We start from the raw sequence: 21,209 nt of genomic DNA on the forward strand, positions 1-21,209 counted from the left end.
AAAATGAAAGCACTCATTCAAAAAGACGTATGCACCTCTATTTTATTGCAGCATTATTTACAACAGCCAAGATATGGGAATGACCCAAGCGTCCATTGATAGATGAATGGATAAACGTGCGGTATGTGTACACACACACACACACACACACACACACACACACACCGGAATATTACTCAGCCATTAAAAAAATGAGCTCTTGCAATTTGCAACAATATAGATAGACTAGATGATATAATGCTAAGTGAAATAAATCAGAGGAAGAGAAAAATTCTATGATTTCATTCATATGTGGAATTTATGAAACAAAAGAAATGAATGAACAACAACAACAACAAAAGACCAAAGATAACTCTTACATACAAAGAATGAACTGGTGATTGCCAGATGGGAGGTGGTTGGGGGCAATGGGTGATTAAGAATACACTTATCTGATGAGTCTTGAAAAATGTACAGAATTGTTTAATCATTATATTATACACCTGAAAATAAATATAATGCTGTATATTAACTATACTTCAGTAAAATTTTTTAAAAATCGAAAAGATACATTACCTGAAAAAATTACTAATCTAGAAAGACAATAATTATATATAGTTCAAAATGTTGCTTCCAAATTAGGTGTGAAGCAACTATAAAAGTCAGAAAATAATTATAAAATGATAATTTTTCACTTAGTGTACTTTTGATTTTCATTCTAATTTAACAAAACCAAATTGAAAAGCATAGATAAATTAAAGACATAATGTAAGAAAAAAGAAGGAGAAATTCATAAAAAAATGGGCCCCAGATTTTTGGCCTTCCTAATCGATATAGTATACTAAGCATTTTAAAACTCTTAATGGACAATTTAGATACTGGAAGATAGCATCATAAAAAGCGTGGCCAAAAGTTGACAGCACTAGAGAAAATCTTGACCCTCACATATAAAATATGATGAGGAACACAATTTGTTAAGTGATATCAGACAATTTAAAAGTTATGATTTATAGAAAAACAGTATATAATACTGGACTAATTAAGATGATCTATTGAAAACTGAAATCATGGACAATGAAGAAATCATGCATTCAAACAGATGGATCTAAATATGAAAATAATGGATCAAATTCAGGTCCCTAAATTTTGCATGACAGAAATGTGGTTTAATTTATGGTGAACAGCTTCAAACATGTCAGTAAAAATGTGGAGACTAAATAAAAAAAATTGGAGGACATTTATTAGGAGAAATTCTTCTTCTTTTAAATACCACTAAACTACTTATTTGTGCAACCATACAGTTATATTTTTAAAATTTAAGGTGAGGGGCACCTGGGTAGGTCATTCGGTTGAGCAACCAACTTGATATCAGCTCAGGTCATGATCCCAGGGTTGAGAGATAGAGCCCTGCCTTGGGCTCCATGCTGAGCACGGAGTCTGCTTAAGATTCTCTTTCTCTTTGCTCCTTCCACTCACCTCAATCCCCACTCACGTGAGCGTATGTGCTCTGTCTCTCTAAAATAAAAAAAAAAAAAATTAGGTGAAATAATTATGGCACAAAGGTATCTTATCTTTTTCCTCCCAAATGATGACTGTTATGTCCAAACTTTTGACTAACAAATCAATAACCAGTATTGGTTGTATGGGTGATGAGAAATTCTATCTTATGAATGTCTAACAAGATTATCACCCAAATTTTAGTTTTCTCCTTATCCTTAAAGAATATCATGGGAGACCTCATAGTCTTCTTACAGGGGTGACCTAGAGAGGTTACAATGCATGACCAGAATGTGGTTAAGATGCATCAGAATGTAGATGCAATTCCTAGCCCATTGTTTTCTCTGTCCTGTGCCACTGTGACTTCTTCATATTGTTTTCTGTGACAGAAGTGCACTAGTATATATAAATATGACTGGCCCCAGTCTAAAACTCCTGGTCATCACTGTTAAGTAGCTTAAGACTCTTGAAGGTGTACTTGAAATGATGATCTCAGTATTTTCCCCTCCGGACGGAACTGATATGTAACTGGTTTCAAAGCCTTAAACGTCAGAAGCAAAATGTAGTATTTTAATTCAGCAGGCGTATTTCTGCTTTTATTCATTTTGTTTCTGGATGGCAGACTGCATATCATTCTTACTGGTTTCTGTAGTATGCAAGCTGTATCTCAGTAGGTAATGTATGAACATGTTTCAGAAGCTCCTTTTTACACAGACTATTCTTCACAAGGAAAGTAAAAAATTGAATATATAAGAGCTTAAATCAAGTCTCAGCTAGTTCTACCAACACAGCAACTTCAAAAAGGAAAACAGTTTTTAATCTGGAATTTACATAAAGTATAGACAAATACTACAGAACAAATCAACAACTAGAGAAATTGGAATGAGAAGATTTTTGTATACTTCTTGTAATTTTAGGCATTAGTTGATATGACCCTGGGTATCCCTTTATTTCATACAAGAAACATGTTTTTTAGGATAGTACATTCTTTGTATTCTTTGACAATACCTGGGAAGCAGAGTTGTATGGAAAAAAGAACAGAAGTCTAGAAGTCAGAAATGTGCTCCTAAGGAGAGCTCAAAGGCCTTCAATAAGTCATCTCACTTGCCAAGTTTCAATTTTTTTCTTCAGTTTGAGGAAAAAACAATTGTTCTTGTTCTTCCCATCTACTATATGAGGCATAGATGGGAAACAGTATTGTAATGGGGAAAGGAGCATGAGCTTGGGAGTCGATGGTCTTGGAATAGGGATTTCTTATGCTTTTCTTAGTTAGGTTCTTGACAATCTTAAAACCCAAACACTCCTATCTATGTTTCTGTCATCAGTATAATGTAAATAATAATGCCTTCTCACAGATGCTTCTGGGGGGAAAGTAGAACAATATATGTGAGAGAAATTTTGTGAAGTGTGAAGCATGGGAAATAGGAAATGGAAATTACTTTCCAGGGAGGGAGTATCAGTTGGTCAAAAGGTGTTTAAAACTTGTGACCTGAACTTGAACCAATGGGCCTACAGAAGGAAAATAAGGCTAGAGCTAAGAAACATCGAGGAAATGGGATCTACAGGATTTGGCAATTGTATGTGTTGAGTGAGTGAGGAGTCCAGGACAACTTCCATGTATCAGAGTGGGGTTAATGGATCAATGGTGGTACTTCATACTGAAAAAGTAGTATGGGAATAACAGACTTAGGAGGAATATAATTATTTTAATATTGTATATGGTGAGTCGGGGAACCTATGTGACATCAAGGTAGATATATCTCATAAGATAGGTAGATATTAGAGTTCGATCTTAGTAGACAGTTCCATTGTAAAGAAGTTCATTTTGAAATAAGCATTTGAAGTGCATTTGAAGTCATGGATTGTCCTAGAAATACTGTGATAAAAAAGACTGAAAGTTTGGGAGACCTGTAGACAACCAACATTATGACTCATGTAGAGGAAGATAAACCTGGAAAGAAGACTAGGAAGAAGTAAGTGGAGAAGTAGGAGGAAAACCAAGAGAATATAAGGTGATGGCAGCTAACAATGGGAGCAGGAGGATAGTTTCAAGAAGGAGAGTTTGGTTGACAGTTGGCAAAGACATTACAAAGCTTAAATATGAAACAGAGGGGAAACTGGTCCCTGGAGTTTGGATTATATTCTGTAGGCAAAGAGGAGGTCATGAGTAATTTTTTTTTTTGGTCATGAGTAATTTTAAACAATATTAAAATATAGTCATTTTTTTGCAGTGTAGAAAGAGCCCTCTGCAATTCCCAGGTATATAAAATAGCTGGAGAAGGGTTAGAGACAGAGAAGAGCTTTAAGAGGAAGTTGTTCTTAAGAAGACTAGTATGAACACCAAAGCTTCTCATCTGAGCTTATGTGGGACCAGTCCTCAGAGAACTTTTCTGTAGAGCAGATGGAATAATTATCTTTCCTCTGGCAAACCAGTGTAGGTGCCAAGGGGTAGAAAGATAGGGAGACCTTTGACTCTTATCATATTTCTGGGTTCTATTTTCAGTGAAGAATTGCTGATTCTTATTGATTTTCATGCAGTCAGCAGAAACCTCCAGATAAATGAAGGCTGCTTGGTTTGATGCAATCTATTAGTTTATATGTGTGAATTCATGGAAACTTCCAAATGTTTAGCCAAAGGGTGAGTTTGTTCTGCTTGACACCTGTAGTCTGAATTTTCCTCACTATGGTGACCAGCGAAGTCATCACCATCATTGTATCAACAAGTGGTACATTTCCCTTCACTTTTCACTATTCATACTTCCAAGGTAAAAATTGCCTCCTTCTCTGGTACCCTCTCTTCGTGGAATATGTTCAAGGTAGTCATGCGGTCATTTATTCAGCTAAGCTGCTACTCATCAGAACTAAAACTCTGGACATAAAACAACATTAAAAAGTACAGTGCTTTCTAAGTCTCTTAATGTAGATTTTTAATTTGATCCAGTGAGGTGAAACTAGATGCCAGCTGCAGAATCTTTCTGTTTAAACAAATTCTTGCTTCCCTCAAGCATTAGTTTTACAACAAAAAACATATTTTTTTTGGTCTTTGTGGCTATGAAAAGCTTGGCAATATGTAGCATTCATAGGCATAGGACTACTGATGTAAAGAAAATATCAAATATAGAAATAGTGAAAGAGATTATAAGGGAAAGGAGGGGAACTGAGTGGGAAAAATTAGAGAGGGAGACAAACCATGAGAGACTCCTAACTCTGGGAAACAAACAAAGGGTTGCAGAAGGGGAGATGGGTGGGGGGGTGGGGTAACTAGGGGATGGGGTAACTAGGTGATGGGCACTGAGGAGGGCAATGATGGGATGAGCACTGGTGTCATACTATATGTTGGAAAATTGAATTTAAATTTAAAAATGTTTAAAAAAGGAAAATATCAAATATAAAATATCAATGTAAGTAAAGTATCAAAACACTAAAATGCTTTGTTTTTGGATCTTAATGACAAGCTTCCAAATGAAGGAAACTTAGTATTAATCCTCATTAATGAAAATAACTCTCTTAACAACTAAATTGCATGCAAATTACAATTCTGTAACGATACAAGTGAGACTACTTGAAAAGGTATAAAGGAAAAAATTTCAATCTTGGCTGGTTTTCTTCTTCACATTTCTTAAGATTTGTAAACAATTTCAAAAAATAATCTCTTTTAAGAGGTCAAAAGTTTTAGTAGAGTGCAACATATTGGAAGGCTCAGACATCAATTCATCATACCTCAATTTCCCAAGCACCTCATCAGCTAATACCCAGTCATTAGCACCCACAATATGCAAAGTGCTACGCCTCATGTAATGAAGAACAGTAGAAGAAAACAAATTTCAAGCATTTTTAATATAATCTGCAAGACACTGGTCTACTCATTTTGATCATTCCAATTTCTTTTCTTTCAGCTTTTTAATAAACTGCAGCACTGTCCACTGGTTGTCAGTACAAAAATCTAGGCATTTTCATTGATTCTTCACTTTCAACTATCATACTCCATAACCAATTCATTTTTAAGCTCTTTCCTAACAAAAATGACTCCCACCTCCCCAGTACTTCTGCCCTAATGGAAACAACACCTTCTCCTGTTGGAATGTTATAACAGCCTTCTAACTGGATTTTCTCCTGTCCTTCTAGCCACTAATTATCATAACAAACTGTGAGAATACTGTTTTAAAGCTTGAAATCAGATCATGTGGTTCCCCTGCTTATAGAAAACTTCCCAGAGACTTCCCCTTCCAATTAGAATAAAATTAAAAGTCACTTCCAGGGCTATAAGATCCTGCGGTCACTGTCTACCTTTCAGTGTTCATTGCTTATCACTATCCATCACTCCGCAAGTCTCAGCCATCCTGGCCCTCTTCTTGACTCACACATCCTCACTAGCTTCTAAGGGCATTTTCGTTAACCACTTGCTATGCCACAGGTCTTCTCTTTCATTCCGGTTACAACTAGAAGGCTAGCTCCCCAGAGAGGTCTACCCTCTACTCCGGCTAAAGGCATTCCATTCTCATCCCAGGCAAATTATAGCCTCTTATATTACTTTATTTCTTTCATGGCACTTGTATTTATCACTCACTGAAATTATCCATTTTTTGATTACTGTGTTCACTGACAACCTTTTAAGAGTTGCTTCTATGAGTAGGAACACCGTGTGTGTGTGTGTGTGTGTGTGTGTGTGTGTATGTGTGTGTGTGTGTGTGTTAGCATAGCTCTATTTGGATAAACTCATGAACTCATTCAGGATTCTTTAATACCATGATTTAAATCAAAGGTCATTATTTTAACACTACCTAAAACTGTGTATCTTTCTGAGATAAGGCTTTCTTAGACTTCATATTTTCCCCCTTGCCTTGGTTCTTTGAAATACCTAAGAACAATGTATTTACTTTATTTCAGAAGGACCATCCAGTCAAATCCTGTTGGGGATTATTGTGCTCCCCAAATTCATTTTATGCCTTATTCTGAGCAAGCCATTGGTTTGTAAATGCTCCAAAGTATTTCATATACCTTTGATTTTTATCAAGGCATGACCTCATTCATTTGTACACTCATTCAACCAACATTTATTGTGCACTATATATGGGCCAGGCAATAATCCATACCACAGTTCACTTAATCTATCAGCTCATATTTACTAAATTATTCTCCCTGTTGCTTTCTCATAACATCTCACATCCAGTCATCAACATTTCTGTGTCTACTAAAAGTCAGTACTGTGCCAGACACTGAGAGATACAAACATGTATCCGTTCCTTCCATGAAGGATCTGATAATTTATGTGGAAAGATGAGTAAGTGATGAGCTAACCAAAAACAGGGGCGGGGGGGAAAGCAGAAATACACTGAGCGCTGTAACAGAGGAGATCTCACCCTAGTCTAGAAGTTAACAGAGTGGAGGAAAAAGGGAAATGACAGTTTACTTTTTTAAAGGTATTTGTGTATGTGTATTTGCTTACCCTAAAATTCTGAGAAAGCATTCCTTTTGATTTTTTTTTTTTTGTATTTTTCTCTTGGGGTTTCAAATTTTATATATCCCAATAGGATCATTTTAGGAATGAGACAAGTTATAAATAATGTAAACATACTTGCATTAGGACATATTATGGTATTAAGTACTATTATAGCAGTGGAAATATTTACTAGGTAAGTGGAATTTAAGAACCAAGGCACATTTCCAACTGTGTTTTACTTTGAGAAAACTTCAGACATTTTCTTTGTTCAGGGCTATTTATTTATTTGAATATAGTTGACACATAGTGTTGCAGCAGTTTTAGGTGTACAAATAGTGATTCAAGAAGTTCACACATTATACTATCCTTACTATAAGTGTAGCTACCATCTGTGACCACACAACAGTATTACAATGTCACTGGTTATAGTTCTCATGCTGTACCTTTTATTCCCGTGACTTATTCATTCTGCAACTGGAAGCCTGTATCTCCCACTCCCCTTCACTCATCTTGCCCATCCCCCTATCTCCCACCTCCCTCCTCTTTGTTAACCATTAGTTTGTTCTCTGTATTTAAAGGTTGTACATGGCCCTGAAAACATGACATTTGACAACCAAGGAAAACTACAAATAAATCATCCTAAAATGATTTCAAGAGCCACAGTCCTTGATATTGCTCTTTGTCCAGACGGCTCCTATTTATTCTTTGGACTTAGTCTCATGCACAGCCAGACTGGAAACCTTTTCTAACCTTTCAGTTCCGTTTCCTCTGTACCCGGGCATACACTTATTAAGGCATTCCCCAGACTATAGTGATACACTATTTTTAAAATGGCTATTTTCCTAACTAAACTATGAGCTCCCTGAAGGCAGTAAGCATGGTGCATTACCACTCTACCCCCTCATTCTATGCCAACAGGAATCCTTGTTATGCAGTTTCCACTGGGATCCCAAAGCAAAAATATTCATTTGTGTCAAGAAAAACATTTGTCGTTGCATTTACTGAAACCAAATAAATATACCTGGGATTTTTCAATGGATAGAACACCCTTGACAAGGTAGAAAATGAAAATACACTTTTTAATAGGCCATCTCAAATTCAAGAAAACAGACAATGCAAATAAGGAATCTATTACCACTTAAAGAGTACAGTGGTAAATTTGAACTTTGAAATAAAATATGTGGTGGAGCTTAATATATGAAAATGACAACCAGAGAATTCTACTCTGCTCCAACAAACTTGTATCTTATTGGAAATATTAAGTGGAAATGGCAGTCATAAAAGTTACAGTGATACAAGATTTAAGCAGTCAGCCATGGCAGTGTTTACTGCTGTACATGGTCAGTGCTGCTTAAACAATGCTGTAAGTCATTAATGCAGCTGGGCACAAAACCACAGAATCCTAATCTGCCCACATGGAGATGCTCACTATGATTATAGTCAAATGCCATTTTAAAGTTAGTTTTGTAAAAGATGGAATGGCTATCTTTTCTTTGGTTAAAACAGAAAAATGAAGAAAATAGTTTTATCCCATAAACAAGTATTGTTACTACACCCTCTAGCTACTGGTAGTTTTTCATGGATAAAATATATTAAAAAATACAAAAGTTAATCCAAAAAAGGCAAATTTATAGACAGAAAATAAATTAGTAGTTGTCTTGGGCTGGGGTGGGAACGGGAACTAATTATAAATAGATATGAGGGATCTTATTAGGGGCATGAAAATGTTCTAAAATTGATTTATGTTGATTGGATAAAGTTATTAAATTTATTGAATTATATACTTGAAGTGCATAAAGTATAAGATATATAAAATATGTCTATTGAAATTGTTAAAAAAAGGTTTAGGGCAAAATACAAAGCTTGAAAACTATAGCGCAAGATTATTTTTTTTTAAATGAGGAGTCATTAAGGACTTGTTGCATTTTTTAAGCTCTAAATTTCTAAGATTTTTACCAAACTTTTCATCTGATCCCACACAAGCAGAAAGCATCAAATTATATAGGAGGGTGTCATAACAATGACATTCACGTTTAGTCATGCTTTCCTCTCTGACCTAAAATCAGAGAAGTCATTTGCGTAGAGACTTCATAAGCCACAGGCCATGAGGGCTAAACGGAGTTCAAAATAATGAGATATCCACCAGTATGTTGATTTTAGCTGCTGATATTTAGTTAATTCCTCATATTTGGGCCACGGATGATTTACCACTACAGTATTTGGAGTTTCATGGCATGGGAATAGACTGACAAACAAATGAAAAAACAAACCTGCCAAAGCACAGATTTAAAGAGAAGATCCTTAAGGAAATAATATTTTGTTTTTCAATTCCTTTAACTACTTCTGATTATAAACTGATATTTAATGAAACTACTAGGACCTGAAGTGTGTTTTCAATAAAAAAGACTCATACTTAAAATGTTAATTGTTACATTAAACTTCTATTTCATTGAGTCTCTAGTCTTCAAGTCAGCCTTTAAAAATTACTTGACTAATGAAATACAATTTATCATTGTAGAGAGCGAGAGGAGTAACTTGTTTTTCCAGGTCATCTTGGATGTAAAGGTCAAATTATTCATTAGATTGTTCATCCATTGATTTATTTCACAAATATACTGCATGCCTAACATGTGCCAAGTACTCTCTAAGACCTAGAAGAAAAGCATAGAATGTAATAAAAAAAATCCCCTTCCCCTTCCTCATTCAGCTTACATTCACATGATGGGAGTACATAGAGGGTAAAAAAACAAAATAGTAATTAAAATAGCTACTATTTATTTAGAACTTACTATGTTTAAGGCACTTGGCTAATTGCTTTGCATACATTATCTCATTTGATCCTCTCAAAGGTTGCTTCGTCAACATTTTGCAGATGAAGAAACTGGGGTTCACAGAGAGGTACATGCTTTCTCCCTAGCAACAAAAACTAGTAAGAGATAGGATTCTCATTTACTCTCTCAAGCTTCAAAATCTGCTTTTAACTATTATAATTGTTGCTTATACAAAGGGCTTTGCGAAGGATCAGCAGTTGAATGATGACTGCCCTCAGAATTTGCTGATAAAAGTACTTTTTAGGAATTATAAGAAATAGTAGAGATCTGTGCTTAAATTTGGAAATTTTGGGTTGCATTATAATCACAAATTGTAAATTACATATAAATGCATATTTATATACATTTATAAATATATTTGTATACATGTATCTATACATACACATACATGTATGTGTATGTGTGTACATACATGGTGCATATATAAATATAAAAATCTTTTATTTTCATGAAAATATAAATTTCTATCTTCTCAAGAAAGCTATAAATGAGTGGTTTTGTCAGGCTACAGAGCTTCAGTTAAAATTTTGTACCTAACATGGTAAGCTGTGATTTTGTTTTATGCAGATTCGTAAGATAAAGCCATAATGATTTTCTGTGTCATTAATTATAAGCTTACTGATGATGGTGAATTTTTCTCTAACAGTTTTCAGGAACTTGTGCTAATACTGATCAAATGAAATGAAGGACAGTCTTCTTCTTTTTTCATTTTTTTCTTACTACCACTTTCCATAAAATACAGTTTTAAAAAATAAATTTCATAGACAAGAATATTTTCCCCAATAATCCATTTCAATTTTCTCTGACCTAATTTTCTCCAATTACTTCTATGTTCTTGTAACATGACTTATCCACATCTGCTTTAGCTAAATAAATCTTGTCTTTCCTCGATGTTAACACCTCTGAAATATTTACAGACTAATAACAAGGTCCTATCAATTCTGCTAATTCATCTACCAACTTCTTTTCATATCTCTGTATATCTCAGAAGATACATGAATATAGTATAATATGGGTAACATGGTATAAATTTTTATTTTAACAATCTTACCAAGTCTCATAAATATATGAAAGAGCATTTCTGTTCTGATAGATGAGGATTAAACAGCATGGCTCCCATTCTCAATTGTCAGATGGCTGAATTTATGCACTGAATGGAGTGTTTTTTTTATATATAAAAAATGAGGGTATTTTCAAGTTGAATCATTTGATAAAGGAGTGCCAAATGTAATAGTTTTTGAATACATGGTTGACTCATATTGCCAACTCTGGGTCAGGGAAAATTGTCAGCAAAGGCATATCCATCATGCCTTAGACTTTTCTCAGGAACTCTACACTCCTGGCTGGAGTCCTTAGTTTCATTTTCTAAAAAGTAACTGTTCTGGTGCTGATTAGGCTGTTTGCTCTTATCTCAGACCACTTGCCTATCCTTTTTTCTCCCCGGCTGGAAAAGCTCAGTTGAGCTGTACTGCTCTCCTCTGCATTTCCTGTTGTGAATTGATACTGGTTCTACCTCTAGAATATTCACATTGCTCTCTGTCTCAGAGTATACCTGCTATCATCACAGTGAAGCAAAGTGCAAAGTCAGCATACCTGGATTTGATTCAGGCTCCACCCCCAAATAGCTGAGTTACCTTGGTAAGTCCACTTAACTAAGTCTCAATATCTTTATCCATAAAATGGGAATAATAATACCTCAGAGAATTTTGTGACCTCAAACGTTATTTATGTAAAATATATTATGCAGGATATAGTAAGTACTCAAATAATAGCTAAATATTCTTATTATTCTCATCACTATTGACTTCCCACTTTGAGATTTTTCTCTCCAATTCATCCTTTGAGGTTCTATCAAAGTAATCTTCCAAAACACTAATTCTGCATATACTGTGATATATTAGCTCTGGGCTACTCAGCATTTGTCAAACATATCACGTTCCTTCATGTCACTAGATATTTACATATGGTTCCCCTCATCCTGGAATGTATTCCTCTCATATTCCTCTCATATATTCCTCTCATTCCCCTCATAAGCCATAGGTATTATCTTCATTTTGTAGTACCCACCATAAATCACCCGCCTACATTAGAAAATAAAATTCTAAAATGTTCATTTAAATAATAAGTTTGTAATGAATCAAGGATATTATGTAGATAAAAAAACTAATCTTGGGATACATTGAAAGAAACAGAGACAAAATGAACTACTTGATCTGAAAAGAACCAGGATGATAATTTTTAAAACATGCCACATGAGGAGCTATAGAAGATACTGGCAATGTTTAACCTGGAAAGGAAAAGGCTATGAATAACTTAAAAACATGTACAATACCCTTATATGGAATGGGCAGTGCACTTCCACTGAGTGGCCCCAAAGGGCAACCCTGAAGCCAATAGGCAGAGTTATGAAGAGTCAAAGAGGAATTCATGCCAAAGAAGCCCTTTCCAAGTACCAGGAGTATTGGAAGGCAGATTGAATGACATGAAGAGACTGAGTCTCCTGTTCTTGAGGATAACAATAAAAGGCCTGAAAGGCTAGAAGAGACACTGAAGAAGGCCTTAAAGCTCCAAATAGGTAATACACAAGACGAGTTGTGATGTTCCTGAGATGCTGTGACTCAAGGGTCCCATCTTCATGAGGCTTTTCCTTGCCCTCTTAGTCAGGATGATTCACACACATTTCTTACTCTCCATTGCAGTTGTTACTACTGTCATAACACTTTCCACACAACCAATTGTATCTCTACTTCACCACTGTAATGAGAGCTATTTCTGGATGGGAAATGTGCCATCAGCTTCCTAGTCCTCACAGTGCCAACCCAGCTCCTTTAACACAGAAGATACTTAATAACAGGAATTGATTTAATTTTATGTCCACAGGCAATTCATTCATCTTTTTAATGAGTTCCCTTAGCAGTAAACAGTTTTAAATGTGATGATCTAGCATTCTAACTAATGCCAGATAGTAAACTTCCTAATAATTAAAAATACAAAGATTACATTCTAATAATTAAAAATATGAATAACAATCTGAAATTTGATTTTTGGAATAAGTTGGAGAAAGCCCACTGAATCCATTTTATATGGAAGATATTTGGAAGTAGAAATGCACAAAGCTTCATCTAATGGAATACTCTTGCCCCTGATCTCCGCCCTTGTTAAGAATTTCATAGGAGAAAGTTTTTATGGTTTTAGAAATAGTGTTCATTGATTCTCAGTCTCAGAAAATGTTTCTGGTAGAATAAAATCCACTTTATGTACATATTGAGCATTTTATTGACATAGATTATAAACCTTTGCAATCAGGCTGAAGATGTTCCATTATTAGCAACATCCCTTATTTGAAACTGCAGGCTTAGGCCAAGTGGCAACGTCAGTTTCCAGCCTTTTCAAAATACTTCCTGTCATCTATATTGTAACTTCAGCACAGAAATGTATTTGCTTTACATTTTCAACCACTCCATGTCTTAAAATAAATGTTCCTTGATAACTGCCAAAAATTAGAAGCAAACTAAATCTCCTGCATTAGGAGAATGAATAACTAAATTATGGATATTATTGATGTATTGTGTAATCGTTAAAAATTAGTGTTATAAACATGAAATGGCAGTTTGAAAAAATGCTTATGATGCAAAAAATGAAGTCACAGATATAAAATTGTGTGAATACTTGTAGGTCTAATAGCTGTCAGAGTGATTTAATAAAAAGTTAGATCTAGGACACTTGGGGAGCTCAGTTAGTTAAGCATCTGACTCTGATTTCTGCTTGGGTCATGATCTTGGGGCTGTGAGATCAAGCCCAGCAATGGGCTCTGTGCTGTGTGGTGCCTGCTTAGGATTCTCTGTTTCTCTCTCCCCTTTCCCTTCGCCACCACCACCCGCAGTGCACATATGCTCTCTCTTTGAAAAGAAAAAAAAAAAATCTGATTGCATAATTCTTGGGAGACAAATTCTCTGTCTCTTACATTTCTACACATCTTGCCAACAGAAACACTGTCTTTGTTTTGAACTGTCTTTTCAAGGTTATTTGAATAGTGAACAGTTTGCAAAGATGAAGACAGTGTCTCTCTCTACAGCAGAGAGTAGTTTTGTTTATTGTCCAGCCTAATAAAGATAATGTCTTTCTTTGTGGCAAAGGCCAGGCTTACTGCTCATTATAAAAGATCCAGGTTCCCTAGGCTTGTGATTCCTCTCCTGTTAAGCAACCCACGACATGTGCAGGCATCATTTGGTAAAAATGCTGATACTGTTATTATGAGTAATAAAATCTGTTATCCATGAGTCTCACTTTTTCTGTCAGCATCCATGATGGTGCAGTAGTATCCATAATTTAACTGGTTAGATTGCAAACAAGGGGAAAAAACCTCAGATCTTTCACATTTCTTGACATTTATTCCCTTGCTTAAATTTGTATAACCTTTGAGTGGCATCCCATTTCATTTAGGATAAAATTGCTAGTAAAATAATAACAACAATGGCTAATACTCAGTGAGTGCCAAATATTATACTAAGCATGTAATATGTTATATAATCCTCATGACAACGCTAAGGAGTAAATATTACTCCTTAGGAGCTGATATCTTGGTAACACTGTTTAATATGTGAAGAAACTGGTATGCAGTTTCAGCTGTTCAGAAGAACCAAGGGGTGACCAATCACCCAAATCTATTTGTGAATCAACTTCCATCTCTTGGTCTGATTCTTATCCTATCCTTTGGGTCGCTGCTTAAATGAAACATCCTTACAAAAGGCTTTCTCTTGACCCTCCTCCAGTCTTATTTCCTCATGGCACTCTGCTCTTTTCCTTTGTAGCACTTTTATCACAGTTTATGCTAATTGTATGATTAATTAAGAGACCCTGTGATTGCTTATGTACTGCCTATCTTCCACCTGACATTCCCATGGGCAAAGGGATGAAGTCTACGTTGTTTCCCAAAATTTTTCTATGACAGATGCTTAATATATGTGCTGCATGAATGAATGAATTGTATATAATAAGAAACTGCAGATAACTTAAAATTTTGCTTGCACAGCATGATTTTGTTATTTCTAAAATATCCTGTAATGCAGCTATTTTGCCTTTATCGTAAAAACAGTGAATTTATATTATTAAAATAAGTGAAACTCAGGGCCTTATGCCCATGAAAAATTTCAGAGGCATTTTCAGACTCCATGGAATGCAGGCAGAATTGCAGAAAACACAGCGTAGACTGGGTAATAAAGGATGTATTAACAAGCAGACATGTTTACCATGGACATTTCTGGTATGTATACATTTTATGGATCACTTATTGAGAACTGCACCATTTGAAATATTTTATCCTAATTGATTGTTAAGCACTTCTCACTAAATGCCCCATGCGCTTTCATTATCATCTTTTGAGGGGTTGCTGCTTTTTATATTTTAATGGTCCAATTTATCTTTGCCATAAGCCATTTGTACATTATCAACATTCTGTTATGCAGCTGTATGATAGATGGGGCGGGCCAAACAAATTCTGATATGCAAATTTCTCTTTTAAAGAAGCAATTTTAATAAAATTACATTGTTTTACATTTTAAGAGCTCACAAAATAGAAACTGGAAATAGTTTCACAAATAGCTATATTTTGTTGGAATTCAAGTTTGAAGGTTGCTAATGAGAAGGTTGCTGTATTAGATGACAATGTTTGACAGCACGTACACAATTTTTGAAGAGAATAGAGGAAAAATGTAATAAAACTGCTTAAAATATCATAAAGGGCATGAGTCTCATAATAAAAGTTGAACACTCATTTACTCAAACATATTACTGGCTTCTACTTTTGGAGAGAGTTGTGTGGTGTAGGTAACACAAATGATAACAATGGCTTCTACGTACTATGTAGGCAATGCCAGGCTCTTTACATATTGCTCCTCAATCCTCCAGATAGTTTTAGAGGTAGACATTATTTTCCCCATTTCCTACATGAATCTCACTGAGATTAAGAAACTTGTCCAACATGATTGAGTCCATGCGCAGAAATGCTGTAACAAACAAACAAAACCATTGGTTTTGAAGCCAAAACCAATCAAACCAAATCAAAACTAGTCTAAAAAACTAACAAAATTCAAGTTCAGTCTGGCTCCAAATTTTAACCACTTAATAACTATACTATTGGGTTTTATCACTTCTTTTCCTTCTTTCTTCCTTTTTCTCTTTCTTTCTTTCTTTCTTTCTTTCTTTCTTTCTTTCTTTTTTTAGAGAGGAAGAGAGAGAGCATGCTTGTACAGAGGGTGGGGAGGGATAGAGGGAGAGAGAGAATCTTAAAAAGGCTTTACATCCAGTGCAGAACTCTACACAGGGCTCAATCCCACAACTCTGAGATCAGGACCTGAGCCTAAATCAGAGTCAGACATTTAATCAACTGAACCACTCAGTTGCCTGAGAGGTTTATTATTCCTACAAGGGGTTTTAAAGTCTAGTGGTGACATAAGATGATCACACAAATAACTACATGATAACTACATGTACAAGGTAGAAAATTAAAAGTGCAACAGCAGAGGCACAAGGAAAATGCTATGAAATTTCCAGGAAGGAAGAGCCTGTTTCCCTCAAGGGATATAGAGGAAAAACCAGAAAAGGCTACATAGAGAAGATGAAAATCTTCTGAGAAAGATCTCAGTCTAAGACTGAGATTTTAGATGTAGAGACTGTGAGAGAACATTTAATGTGGGAGAAACAGCTTCAGAAAGAAGCCATGAAAGATAGTAGGAGGATCAGTCCAGAAAAGAAGTAGAAACTATAGCCATTTACCAAATATCTACTACATCCTAGACACTTGGGGGGAAAAAAACCATGAATCAAACACAGAATAGTGGGGGATACAGGCAAATAAATTATTCTTTAGTGTGGTAACAGAAGTACATACAAGATTCACAAATAATAGGGGATAGAATACAGAATGTATGATCATGGGGGCCTTTTTTTGTTTCATACTGAATCGGGAAGACAGCTGGAGTAGATAAGAATTATTTTCCAATACTTGAAATATCCTAATTCTCAAAAAGGATAAGAGTACCTATTTCATAGGTTGCTTGTGAGGATCAAATGAATTAATAATATAACATGTTTAATATAGTGCTGACCCATTATAAATGCCCAATAATTATCTGTTATTATCATTAATATTATTCGCATTACCCATAACGATTGCTAAGAGAAAGAAAACTTTTTTTTTAATCTATGTAATCCAACCTCTATTACCTTCTGGCAAAGAACAGTACTAAACAAATGATCATGAAATAAGTGAATGAATAAGTTCATATGTGCTTTCTCATCTCCACTTGTTTTATTCAAGTCATCTCACCTTTTTTTTTTTATCATTCTTAGACACCAATTTTGTATCCCCACTATATTAACTTTTCCACATAAACTGCTCCTGAACTTCTAACCATTTGAGATCTCTCTCCTTAGAACCCCCTACAGCACCATGTATTGATTATGTTTGTCTCTCTTCTCTAATTCTGCTTCTCCCCAACAATATGCACATATGAACACACAAACACCATACGGTATATTTTCCTCTGCCTCATACTCACCATTAGGATTTGTCCTAGAGGCCAAAGATAGTCCCTTTTTAATCTTCCCATAATCACCTAACTGAGCCATTCCTAGCACAGTAAATATTTGCTCAGTATGTTGAATGAAGGGTTATTGCACAACAACTTTTGGGAGTAGGCTCTTGGCCAGAGGAAGGGGCTTGAAAGGAAGCTTCTCAGCCTTTGTAGACTTTACTTTCTTGCCTTATCCAGGTTATCAACATAAGGGAACTAAAGAAAATATAAGGTTTGAAGTTGTATAATACTCAAAGTCCAGTGTAGAGTACTAGAGTGACAAGTAGAGTAAAAACAAGATCTTTCTTCTAGTAGACATTTATTATTAGGTTATTTCACAACCTAAGGGAAGTCATTTTCCCTTTCATGGAACTATTCTCCCATTTACATAATGGAAAGTATTGAAACAAAATTTCTGGGACTCCTTTTAGTGCTAACCTTCTATGATTCTATCCAGCTGTAAGGTACTCAGGAATAGTAATTAATTAGAAGAATGAGTATAATAACTCCTGGCAGTAAATTGAGTACCATCCCAAGCAAGACTGGCAGCACTGAGATTAACAATGTGAACAATTCCAAGGCTCCACTTACATTCATTCTGGTGAAAAGCAAGAAAGCAGAGTCCTTTTGGAGAAAGCTGTAAGGTCACATCATAGGGAAGTAAAAAGTGAAAAGAGAATTTTTCTAAATTATGAGTTGCTTTAAATAGAGAAAAGCCCAACTAAATTTTCAAATATACTGACATCGATTTTTTTTTCTGACATCGATTTTTAATTTCAAATTTATGATGAAAAGAAACAAGGAGATATTAAATATCTAAGCAAGGAGAGACTAATGCTGGACCAACCGAGAAACTATAAGGGTCATTAACTTTTAAGATTCATCAAAAGATTACTAATTGAGGAAAAAGGACTTTGATCTTTGGAGATAATACTGCACAGGGTTTTGAATATATCACAGCTTATCTTCTAGTCCAATCTTCCTCTGAAACATTTGATACAGGTCAATTCCAAGTAAACTTGGGAAGACTCTCTTCTGTTCCAGGGAAACAACCTCAATGTCTCCATGTTCTGATCCTGACCTAGAAAGTGATCCACTGGAGATTCTAATTAAATTTGCTATCTGAAGATGTGGGAGATGTGACTAATTATGCTAGGCTCTAAAAACGGGACAAAGAATTTTATCCAAGTCCTTTGTTAGTCATTAAATTAAATGAACAGTTCAGTAATAAACCCGATAGAGTAAGTCGACCGAGTGAAGTGGAATGCATGCTACATCGAAGAGGTGGACTGGAAAGGTGTCAAACCTGTAGGAGGACTGCAGCTGTTGAGTGCTATGATGGGCTATCTGAGCAGTTAACGTGCATGGAAAAAGTACACACGTACTATGCTGTGACACAAGAAGAAAAGTCTGGTTTTAAGGGAGAAAGGTTTTAGAGTGTCAGAGCGACACACGGCAACCTCAAAGCCAACAACTCTGGAATGAAGAAAATATTTGGTTAAGTGATTTCACTGAGGTTTAATTCTTCTCCTGCTAAAGGGGTCAAGGTTCTATGAGACATTAATAACTGGACAGGTCCTAGAAGCACCATGGGGAATTTGATTTCCTTGTTGTTTCAATGTTTGCAACAAAAGACTATTTAGGAAAAAAGTACAGTGATAGTAAATTACAGCAAATTCTGGTTTTCATACAGATACTTTGACAATACATTCCAGCTGCCATTGATCCTCCTGCCAGCTATCACTGCAGCGAAGATTACTGAAAATAAAACACTGAATATTTGAGTACCTACTACGTTTGCCACTATTTTAGGGTTTAAGAATCACTAAAAATTAATAGCAAAGGCCTCTATATTCAAGAGGCTTACAATAGAGTGAGACAAGAGTATAGAAATGAATTATTTGTGAATAATGTAAGACAATTTTTAATCAAGTGGTGATAATGTGACCTAGAGTGGGGACAACATGATATAATTTCAGAGAATGTAGGGAGCCACATAGGTGGGAATTTTCAGGGAAAGATTCGTGGAAGTGGTAAATCCTTGGGCTAGATTTTGGTACAATAGAATTTTAAAAATTCGAGAGGAATGGAGAAAGCAGCTTAGTTTAGGATCGGCAGAAGTGCAGGGAAGAAAATGACGGCAGAGACAGCTGCCTGAATTTAGAAGTCAATTAATGATAATTCAAAACAAAGATGTAGGCTTGGTTAAAAAAGAAAAAAGTCTTTTATAATGTTATATTGCTTTGACCATGATTATTTTTGTCTCCAGATTACGGCTTCATATTAGCAGAATTAAGAAGCCAAACCTACAATTTTCTATTCGTCAGTATCTTGTCTTCGAGTGTATGTTTTTGTGAACTAAGGTTTTTTTTTTAATTAAAAAAAATTTTTTTAATAAATGTGTGGGATTTTTCCTTTCTATTTCAAACCAGCTCCTCTGCATATACAGTATTAGTGGGTGACACTTAAGAATGTTGGTTCTACAGCACAATTATCCTTTCCATGTGTTACTGCTGGCCTCTGTTGCCACTGAAATTCCCAACTGCATTTTCCAACATGTTAGCCTCATAATATTTAATGATAGAGAGCTATCAAATCACTTTACTTTTATATCTAGCAGAATCAAAGCTGCAAAAAAAAATTCCTTCATAAGGCTAGTATTTTGTAATCAATCAACTAAAATACTGATGGTCAGTTTAGAGCAAGAAACCATAGGAAATAAAATGACACTTTTACGTCTGTCTCTAAGAGAAAAGCAAAAAAGTTTCTTTAGTGCATTTATAAAATGTTTCCTTATTTTGGTGTTTTGAAAGTTAAACAGAGAATTTATTCATTTCTACCCCAAAGGTTATCACATAAGCAGCTTAGAGTAGCTGCAAGAATTATTAAAACAGAAACAAACAAAACACAAAAGCAAAAATAGCAATCATATTCTGCATTTATATAATGTGACTTGCTGGGGAAGGGGTGCTGATAGCAGATGAAGGCAAATGTGCACCACAGCTATATTTTAAAAACAAAGGAAGAAAAAAATAAAACTGTCATTGAACTATATTTCACTTTGTTAGACTGAGAGATGTGAAAAGTTATTAATGATAGATTACAAACCTCCAAAATGTACATTAAAGGAATGCTGCTTATGATGACTTCTATGTATGGTAATTATCAAATTTATGGCTCGGTGGTCATATTTGACAGCTATTTTGTTTGGGCATTCAAGGTGTCAAGCCTGTAGGCTGCAAGCCTCAATCTGAAGGCTTTTAGAGAGAGTCCACAGTCAAAACTGTAAGTCGGAACCAACTGGATATTTAAATACAGAGTCTACTAAAGGTCGTGGATGGGGATACCAAAAAAAGACACAGCAAAAGGGTGCTTGCTGATTTGAAAAGGTGATTGGGAGCTGTGTCAAGAGCACATGGTAACAGGAACAATTTAAATACACAATGCTGGAGACAAATCCACCTCTCAGTTTTTCAAATTAAGGAGAAGAATACAATAGCTATCATCTAATATCACCATAGTTTCATAAAATAAAGTATATTTAACACTAGAGTTAGAGGAAGATCATACTTTCAGGAAGGATTCTTCCCAAGGAAGGGTGGAAGGCAATCTAATATGGATACGTTGCAAAGTCTTTTTCCTGCATTTTGCTCCAGACAGTAGAAATTAGACCATGAACCAGCACGAGTATATGCACTTGAATTTGAGAAAACTCTGAGAATATTCAGAAGTATTGGAATTATGTAGAATAAAATGTTTTATTATATGTCTATGGCTTCATCAATGGTTAGGAAGTAGCTTAACAAGGCAATTTAGGCAGCGGAAAAGGTGAGGCATAGGGGCGCCTGGGTGGCTCAGTTGGTTAAGCATCTGCCTTCAGCTCAGGTC

At 35.3% G+C, this 21,209-nt stretch overlaps 1 protein-coding gene across 47 annotated transcripts in view; it reads right to left on the bottom strand.

The window, feature by feature from the left end:
* The window catches only part of DLG2 (discs large MAGUK scaffold protein 2), a 1,531,179-nt gene that overhangs the window by 398,281 nt on the left and 1,111,689 nt on the right, over positions 1-21,209 (bottom strand). For 27 of the 47 annotated variants that reach the window (XM_072726058.1, XM_072726052.1, XM_072726048.1 and 24 more), the window contains one exon: positions 1,456-1,494. The exons of the other annotated variants lie outside the window; for them this stretch is intronic. In XM_072726058.1, the coding sequence (XP_072582159.1) occupies positions 1,456-1,494 (39 nt within the window). The remainder of the gene's footprint in view (positions 1-1,455; positions 1,495-21,209) is intronic. 47 annotated transcript variants of the gene reach the window in all.

This window comes from Vulpes vulpes, chromosome 11 (assembly GCF_048418805.1).
Source record: "Vulpes vulpes isolate BD-2025 chromosome 11, VulVul3, whole genome shotgun sequence".
Classification (NCBI taxonomy): Eukaryota; Metazoa; Chordata; class Mammalia; order Carnivora; family Canidae; genus Vulpes; species Vulpes vulpes.